This window comes from Ipomoea triloba, chromosome 6 (assembly GCF_003576645.1).
Source record: "Ipomoea triloba cultivar NCNSP0323 chromosome 6, ASM357664v1".
In the NCBI taxonomy this organism is placed as follows: Eukaryota; Viridiplantae; Streptophyta; class Magnoliopsida; order Solanales; family Convolvulaceae; genus Ipomoea; species Ipomoea triloba.
Window position 1 is genome coordinate 23088698 of NC_044921.1, and position 9600 is coordinate 23098297.

General features: G+C 34.6%; 1 protein-coding gene across 1 annotated transcript in view; it reads right to left on the minus strand.

Annotated features, from left to right (window-relative positions):
- Window positions 1-2806, minus strand: part of LOC116022696 — a 6947-nt gene extending 4141 nt beyond the window's left edge. Inside the window, exons 1-5 of the mRNA XM_031263524.1 lie at window positions 2508-2806; window positions 1881-2204; window positions 906-1231; window positions 504-596; window positions 196-286 (exon numbers count right to left, since the gene is read on the minus strand). Coding sequence (XP_031119384.1) covers window positions 196-286; window positions 504-596; window positions 906-1231; window positions 1881-2138 — 768 coding nt within the window. The 5' untranslated portion in view covers window positions 2139-2204; window positions 2508-2806. The remainder of the gene's footprint in view (window positions 1-195; window positions 287-503; window positions 597-905; window positions 1232-1880; window positions 2205-2507) is intronic.
- Window positions 2807-9600: the final 6794 nt, after the last annotated feature.

Consider the following 9600-nt stretch of genomic DNA (forward strand, 5'->3'; position numbering starts at 1 on the left):
ATATATATATATATATATATATATATATATATATATATATATATATATATATATATATATATATATATAGAGAGAGAGAGAGAGAGAGAGAGAGAATAAGAAACATTACAGAGCAAATGAAGAAATTGGTTACAACGTAAAAAGGGGAAAATTTTATAAAACTATGCAAAGCACCTAATGGAAAAAGAATCTTACAGAAGTATGCTGAGCAAGAGTTGAAAGTTCTTGCATAGTCCTATCAGCCTCCTCTTTGAGCTGTTTATGACTTAGAGGTTCAGAGCTCAACCTGGCACATGTTTTCAGGAAGTAACATTTAGTGTATATCCACACTAAATGGGGTTCAGGGTGTATCTTGGTGGTAAGTTATGCCTCCTTCAAGACAGTCAACTTACGTTTGAATCCCAACACCCCCATTCACCATCAAACGTACCAAAATAGAATATCCCTATTAAATGACTAATAAGCCTAGGGTATTCTGATTCATGATATAAAGTGTCACTTACTTTGCAAAAAACCGATCAAGGCTGTGCCATTGTGGATCTTTACACAGATTTCCAAACCTCACTACTTCACGAGAGAAAACATCAAATTCCTCCCTATAAAAATATAGAAATATTACAAATTTGTAACACTGGTAATGCTCAAGTGGACTTTGTAAGTCCAAAGCCTGAAGATTTTTAACCTCTATATAGTCTCCATGTATTGAAAACCTCTTTTCAATCTTTCTTTACAGATATTACAATTAGATAATGCTGGTCATGCTCAAGCAGACTTTGTAAATTCAAAGCCTGAAGGCTTTATTTTACCTCAATATGGTTTTCATGCATTGAAAATCTCTTTTCAAGCTTCCTTATATCTTTTTGGAAGAAAAAGGGGGCCTTGCAGTATTTAACAAAGATGCTCACCTTTTGTCAGCAGCAGCTATAGCGAGAAGCTCATTCATATCCGTAGAGACCAACTCTTGTACAGCTTTTGAAGGTAGAATTTCCTCTTTCAAATACTGGACACTTTCTTCAGATAATGATTGCAATAGATTTGCACCTTTAGTGATTGTATTTGCAACCTCAAATGCCAGAATATATATTCTGTTCCCTCTTGATCCCGCCGCGCCAGAAATAAATCCACTGTTGTTCAAATTTGTCATGCTGCTGCCTAATGTATCTAGAACCTCCACTGCCTTTTCTAGGCCCACTATGCTAGCCTTCCCGAGAAAAGAGCTGACTTGAGGTCCCTGTCACAAGGAGATTAGGTTACTCATATACAATATGCAGACAGAAAAGGGAACAAGAATGAAGTTCACTAAGCCTGTCAAGGCTTCAAAACATAAAAGAACACAAGCACAGTCAACCCACATATTGTTTTCATGCAATCTTGGATAATCTTCAATTTTTTTTTTCTTAGTGCAATTTGAAACATGTCATAATACCACCTTTTCAAATATTAAGTATTCTTTGCTTTTGTTTCTTCTTCTATTTATACCCAAATCCAAAACTAAGTAACCTTTCACTTTACAAATGATAAATATTGCAAAGCAAATCACAAAGAGCCCAAAACTACATGCCGGACCAAGACTTATCTAACTATTTAAGATTGAGCTCATTCAATTTCAAGTGATCACGCCCAACAAATAGTAGTCAAAACAATCATGTCTTTAGTTTACATATGTCAACAATAACATTCAACAATTCATAGATGACCAGTTACATTGAATGATCTATTACTAACAAGAACCACCCACACTCAAGATATAAAGATCATATATCTAAATGCACACCTTATTGACTCTTTATGCTTCAACAGATTGAGAAAGTATAGATGAACAGATACTACAATCTAATAGAGTAGTAGTACTCAAAAAAAAAATTAAAAAAAATGCACACCTTATTATTTCCTGTCCTAGCTGGCGTGGCCGGCTTCAACTCTCTTGAGATGGATAAGTGCAATTCTCCAGAATCATAGAGATTATGGTTATGGGTCCTCCCCATTGTACCCATATCTGGATATTCATTAGAATCGGCATTGATATCCTCGTTGAGGAAACTCTTCATTGATTTGAGCTTTTTGGAGCTCCCTGAGCTCCTCTCTTTAAGGACCTCCGACCTATCCCTCACTGTCCCTCCGGCGCATACTGCTCCCATGTTTCTCCCCAATCAAATCGGGAGAAAAAGAGTAAAATTGACTCCAAAATTTCTCCAACTTTTCACCTATCAATGGAAACAAATCAAATCAAAGGAACACAAAAATCAAGGCTTGATTTAGCACTATCCAGCTACATCCAAGTAAAAAAAAGATTGATCTTCTGAATTTCCACACATAAAGAAGCAAGCTTCCAAAGATATTTTGGGATTATAAACTGAAAATTTAACCGCAACTCGAGAAAAAAAGAAAGAAAACATGCCTAGAAGTCTAGAACACGATTGACGAAGAATGTGAAGTGATTGATTCGCGGGAAAGAGGGCGAGAATCTGAAGATTACGAAGAATGGGTGTTAGTACGAAGGTGATTACCTCGTTACCCGATGACGAAAACGGCGAAATCTGTTTGAATTGATCTCAGATTGCCAAGTGCCCAGACACCATCTACAGACTTGACCCAGTTTTCGCTTCTTTTCTTTCTTTATTATGATGCTGTTTGCTTTGGATTTCCCCTTTTCCTCTTCTTCTTCTACTTCTTTTTGTTTTGTTTAGCTCTTTCCACTTTCCAGGGTTGGAGTATTTGACTGATCAAAAACTGGAAACACAATCAAGTCTTTGTCAGAAATGTAAGCGAGCGCGGAGCCAAGGCTGAAGAGGTGTGTGTGTAAAAGTCAGTCATGCCCGCTGTAACCATTTGCTATTTTAATATGGGCTTAGGTTAGTCATTAGCCGTAATAAACCCTTCTTTCGTTAATAAATAGTAAATGGCAAAACTTATGTGAAACTGTTTTACGGATAAAAGATCCGTGAAACGGATCGGACCAATATGACATGTAATACTTGTACTAGTAAATACAATACTAAATCATAAATAAAATATTACATTTCATTTTGACTCGAGTAGTACTCGACTCATCTCACGAACAAAGATTTATGAGACGGTCTCACACAAGTATAAACTTTTTAAGTCATAATTCAGAAGATTAATATTTAGTAAAAAAAATTATTATATATTTATATTGCGTGTAAATCTCTATATTAACGGTCAAATTTTTAATTTTATATCTTTACATATAATTTATTACTTGAGTATCAATTCAGTGGTCTGTATATGGTAATAATCTTTATTTATACATACACGTAAGTGTGTAGGTTATAATTTAATAAGCATTTTTTGATTCAACAAAATGTCACGAGAAGCATAGAAAAAAAAAAAAACATATTTTTTATACGTGTGGAGGGATGAAGACCGAGATGGATGTAGACCGTAGAGGACAGGATTGTTTATCATATTCACTATTCAATACAATCAATACTTTGCATAATTAGGATTCAAGTGACGAAGCAATAATGTTAACTGTGTTTGACCAATGATCACCTTTTTTTGTCTTGCTACAATATATATATATATATATATATATATATATATATATATATATATATGTCTTTTTCTTTTTTATTTTTATGAAAGAAATTCATAATTACAATTCAAAAGTGTGTAATAAATAAAATTTACTTTTGTGAAATAAGGAGTAGCTTACAAATCATATAAGAAAGGTAAAATTATATTATGAATGGTGTCTAAGAAAATGGTATATATTATATAATAAAATGGTCCATAATTAAGATGGACTATTGAGTTTTATTATAATATTATATGTTGTAAAATATATTTTTTTCAAATTTTTTGAAAGAAAAATAGGAAAAAAATATATTTATTCAACCTATTTAACTCAAGTTCTAACAATTCAAGTTTGAATGAGTTGATTTTAAACTCAAAAATTAAAATTGAATTTAATTCAAATTTTACTTTTAAAAAATCAAATTTAGTCTCAAGTTTGATTCTACCATATTACACATCTATCCTCATTTACCCGCGAGTATTACTACACATAATTTTAGTTTCTATTTCATTTTTTACTACCCACTTACATGACATGTTTTAATTTATTAAAAAAAATTAAATTATACTTTTTATTACTCTCTTTCTTTAATACGGAGTATTAATTATGACATTGACGAAAATTTTACTCCAAAAGTTTATATATGATTTTCCCTTACATGTATCTCTATTGTCTCTCTATTGTCTTCTTATTTGACAGTACTTTTTTTTTTTTTCTAAATCTCACTGGCTCACTCATTACATTGTCCTATTTTCTTTTTGGTTTACTGCTTTGTCTGTTTCATAACTTTTGTAGAAAATCATTATATCCTGCGGTCCCTCCGTAATATATGCTTGCAAAATTTTAGGCTCTGACATAACACATTATTGCTACTTTGCCACTGCTTCATTAAAAGTCAAAATTTTCCAAAATAGCCCCAACACAATGATTTAGTTTGATTAATAATGAAAGTTATTTACGGAGTATAAGAGTTAATTTCATATTCTTTAAAAAAGGAGTTCATTTTTATTTATTGTATTTAACGATGTTTTAATGATTTTATTAGTGAAGGACAAAAAATGATCATACCTGTAGACACAGAAATTTTGATGGAATTAAATTGGTTATTAATATTGGACCGCATATTATTTGAACTTGTATATCAATTAATTAAATTAATTTGGGTTATGTAATTTGCCTAATTAATTTAATTATTTGATAAAGATTTAGTCAAATTATATATTATTATTTAAGATATTATAGTTGTGATAGGATCATGAACCTAGACATTATGGTGACTAAATACATTTTGGATAATTCTTTATATTATCTCAAATATTTATTTATTAATTTTGAGATAATATCAAAGAGTTCTAGATGGAGTGGGAGTCTCACATTCTCACCCCTATAAATAGAGGCATTCATTTCATTCTCAATCATCACTTGAAGCTCCACAACATTTCTCTCTAGAGTAAAGATTTCAAGTCATAAAGAAGCCCTGCAGAAATATATATTGAAGCTCTGCAAAAGTGGATTGAAGACCAAATATTCAAGTGTTCAAGCTAAGTTAAAGCGAACTGAAGATCAAGCCATTTGAGTCCGGAAGCCCTTCAACGAAGATCAAGAAACAAAGTCCTTCTTTGAAGAACAAAGCCGCATTCCGGAGGCCCTTCAGTTAAAGTTTCAAGTCAAGTAAAGCAAGTGAAGAATCAGAGGATTTTCTAGATAGAGATCTGTACCCGCGCACTTTGAAATTCAAATATATATACTTTTCATATTTTCTTGTTCACAGATTTTCACCACGCCCAGTGGGACATCTCTACCTCTCATCTCTTCACTATCGATCTACTCAACAAGCAACTCTGCCAGCAATCCGAATGGCGTCAAGAAGCTCGATGTTCAAGAAGTCTTATGCCCAAGCTGCTAGTTCCAAGTCTTCATCGACAGCTAGTTACAAAGCTAGCCGAGAGACCGAAGGACCATTAATTGGGAGCCGCGCAAGGAGCTTAGGAATGCGATCGCCTGAACCTGAGTCAATCGTTCGACGCATGATTCAAAGACTCGAAACGGCCCCTATCGTCCCGAGGAAGCCTACCTACGTTGCAAGTCCACCATCTTCAAAAGGGCAAACTGATAGCGGGAGGTCAACTTCTTCGAACGAAGCGGCATATAGCGGGAGTCCAACATCTTTGAAAGAAGCTGCTGATAGCGAGAGTCTAACATCTCCGAAAGAAGCGACATGTAGCGGGAGTCCAACATCTTTGAAAGAAGCTGCTGATAGCAGGAGTCAAACATCACCAAAAGGAAATGCTAATACTGGAGGCTCGTCACCAACATCGCCGACGTCCAACATGTGGAAAGCTACGCCAGAATGGTCACGCGTCTATACCATCATGCCAGCTATGACAACAAGCGCAACATCTATAGAGGACCAGCTTGCTAGTATCACTAAGGCTCTTGAAGGGATGACCAACCTCATTCAAAACCAAGAAAAGCGAATCAACGACTTAGCTGAAAAGGTCGAGAACACAAGGAATGGCGAAACTAGCAGGGCTCCTGGGAAACAACCCGAGATTCAAGGAGAAGACGCCTCGCACTCACCAACTCGCATTGGGCGAACAACGATACACGAGGAGTCAACTTCGGACATGAGCATTCTAGTCACTGGGGGCATGATACCTGTAGATCGACTTAATGAGTTCATCATGGGAGCTATCAAAGGCAAGCTCGAGGGAGGACAATCTTCATACACTTACTCCAAGCCATACACCCAAAGGATAGAGGATTTGAAGATGCCCGTTGGCTATCAACCTCCAACATTTCAACAATTCGATGGGAAAGGCAATCCAAGACAACACATCGCCCACTTTGTGGAAACATGCAACGACGCTGGGACATATAAAGATCTTCTTGTCAAGCAGTTCGTCCGCTCTTTGAAGGGCACTGCATTCAATTGGTACACCGACTTGGAATCGGGTTGCATTGATAGCTGGCATGACATGGAGCGAGAGTTCTTGACCCGCTTTTATAGCACAAGAAGAACCGTTAGCTTCTTAGAACTCACCACCGCCCGCCAAAGGAAGGGTGAATGCTCAGCCGCTTACATTGAAAGATGGAGGGAGTTGTGCTTGAATTGCAAGGAAAATATATCACAGAGCTCTGCGATTGAAATGTGCATCCAAGGCATGCACTTCGAGCTATCCTACATCCTCCAAGGACTCAAGCCTAAAACCTTCGAGGAATTATCTAGTCGCGCCCATGATATGGAATTAAGCATAGCAGCAAATAGTGGACAAAACATACCCATCCAAAGCTTCTACAATGGGGGCAAGAGTCATGATGTTGAAAATGGGGACAAGCCCTTTAAGAAATATGAAAGCATGGATGCTATGCATGTGAATACTCAACCATCTCGGATATTCACTAAAGCTACTAGTGAGTTTAAGAATGCTGTTATGTCATTGCAGGGCGGTAGAATGCTTTCTCTAAGGGAAAGACAAAACAAGCAGTATCCATTCTTGGATTCTGATGTCTCACATATGTTTGATGAGCTGTTAATGCACAATCTCATTGATTTTCCAGAAATGAGGCGACCACATGAGGCGTCAATGGTAGATGATCCGAGTTACTGCAAGTACCATAGACTCGTCGGACATCCAATTGAAAATTACTTTGTCTTTAAGGATAAAGTAATGGAGTTAGCTCAACAGGGGAAAGTTGAACTTGCAGATTCCATAGCAAGTGCAAATCAAGTTTCCATCTCATGCGATAAATCTACTTCACTACTCGTTAAGAGGAACAATGTGAAAGGAAATGAGAAACGACATAAGCGTCAACTCCCTCTTAACGTCAAGTCATATGATGTCAAAGCTAAACATGGTACTCGTTTTGGTGTTAAGCATGTTAAACAACAAGTCTGTGATGCAACACGACTACCTAAGCAAGTTATGAAAAAGTGGGTCAAGAAGAGAGTGTTAAAGGACCTTATTGATGGGAAAACTTGCAACCACCATATGAAAGTACGAGTTCCAATCACATTGGCGGATTATGTGCCGAAGTGGTTCCATACTCCAACTAACCAAGAAATGGAGATGAAAATTCCTCAAATCAACCCATGTGATGGAGAAGAATGTGCATCATCATATTATACCACTATCTGGGATGGAGGCAATATTCATCAAGCTTCCTTAGCATGAATTGAAAACACAGCATATTCATTCAAGGCTCCTTGGCACGACTCAAAACTGCCTTATATCCTTCAAATCATTTCAATCTCCTTTAGCACGAGGATAAACTGCTTCAAATCATTTCAATCTCCTTTAGCACGAGGATAAACTGCTTCAAATCATTTCAATCTCCTTAGTACTAGGATAAACTACTTCATATCATTTCAGTCTCCGTAGTACGAGGATAAACTGCTTCATATGGTGTCGACACTTCCTTGAATTATGCACTTTCAAGCTGGATGCGCTCTCACGTGACACATTCAAGCAAGTCTCGAGGGGGCAATTTGTAGACACAGAAATTTTGATGGAATTAAATTGGTTATTAATATTGGACCGCATATTATTTGAACTTGTATATCAATTAATTAAATTAATTTGGGTTATGTAATTTGCCTAATTAATTTAATTATTTGATAAAGATTTAGTCAAATTATATATTATTATTTAAGATATTATAGTTGTGATAGGATCATGAACCTAGACATTATGGTGACTAAATACATTTTGGATAATTCTTTATATTATCTCAAATATTTATTTATTAATTTTGAGATAATATCAAAGAGTTCTAGATGGAGTGGGAGTCTCACATTCTCACCCCTATAAATAGAGGCATTCATTTCATTCTCAATCATCACTTGAAGCTCCACAACATTTCTCTCTAGAGTAAAGATTTCAAGTCATAAAGAAGCCCTGCAGAAATATATATTGAAGCTCTGCAAAAGTGGATTGAAGACCAAATATTCAAGTGTTCAAGCTAAGTTAAAGCGAACTGAAGATCAAGCCATTTGAGTCCGGAAGCCCTTCAACGAAGATCAAGAAACAAAGTCCTTCTTTGAAGAACAAAGCCGCATTCCGGAGGCCCTTCAGTTAAAGTTTCAAGTCAAGTAAAGCAAGTGAAGAATCAGAGGATTTTCTAGATAGAGATCTGTACCCGCGCACTTTGAAATTCAAATATATATACTTTTCATATTTTCTTGTTCACAATACCACAATAATACTACTATAACCAAAGAAAGATCTTTTGAAAAAAAAAAAGGAGAGGGAATAAATGTAGATTGTCATCTATAAGTTTAGAACCAAGTCAAACAACAATGAAATTAACTCTTATTTATAATTTAATATTTCATAATATTAAGTTTAATATTAGTCTTTTCATCTCATTTTATATGAATGGTTTCGTTAACAAGACTTAATTGAAATTATTTTTAATTCAATTTTTATAATATTAAATTTAGTATTAGTATATAAGATTTATATATTTAAATACTTAATTAAAAGTACTATTAAACACCAAAAAAATCAACTTTAAAAAATAAGTTAAAAAAAAAAGAATCATTTTGACCAATGAATAATAAATTAGGCATGTAAAATGAAATGAAAAATATATATAAATTTTAAATATTTTAAAATTATATTAAAATTACTATTAAATATAACAATAAATTAATTGTATACTGTTTAGTAAATAATACATATGAAATAGGACAGATGGATATTATATGTAGAGTATTATTAGAAGTCTAATAATAACAAACAATAGAGGGTATTATGGTTTGACCAAGCAACTTTGCATTAGCCAGATCTGGCCCCACACCATATACTATCATTTTATTAACTATTTCTTCATATGTTGGTAGATTATAATTTATAAACAGTATTTATACTAATTGGGTGGCAAAGACCACCCCGTTGTATAGTCTCGACCAATGATAATTTGACACCTTGGCATTGCTTTTACGTATTACTCCATTAGAGCAAATATATTAATGCATTTTGGAAAGATTTTTTCAAGAAATAAAATTACAGCATGATTTTTGAACAAATGGGAATGTAAATTTTTTTGGAGAATTTTTA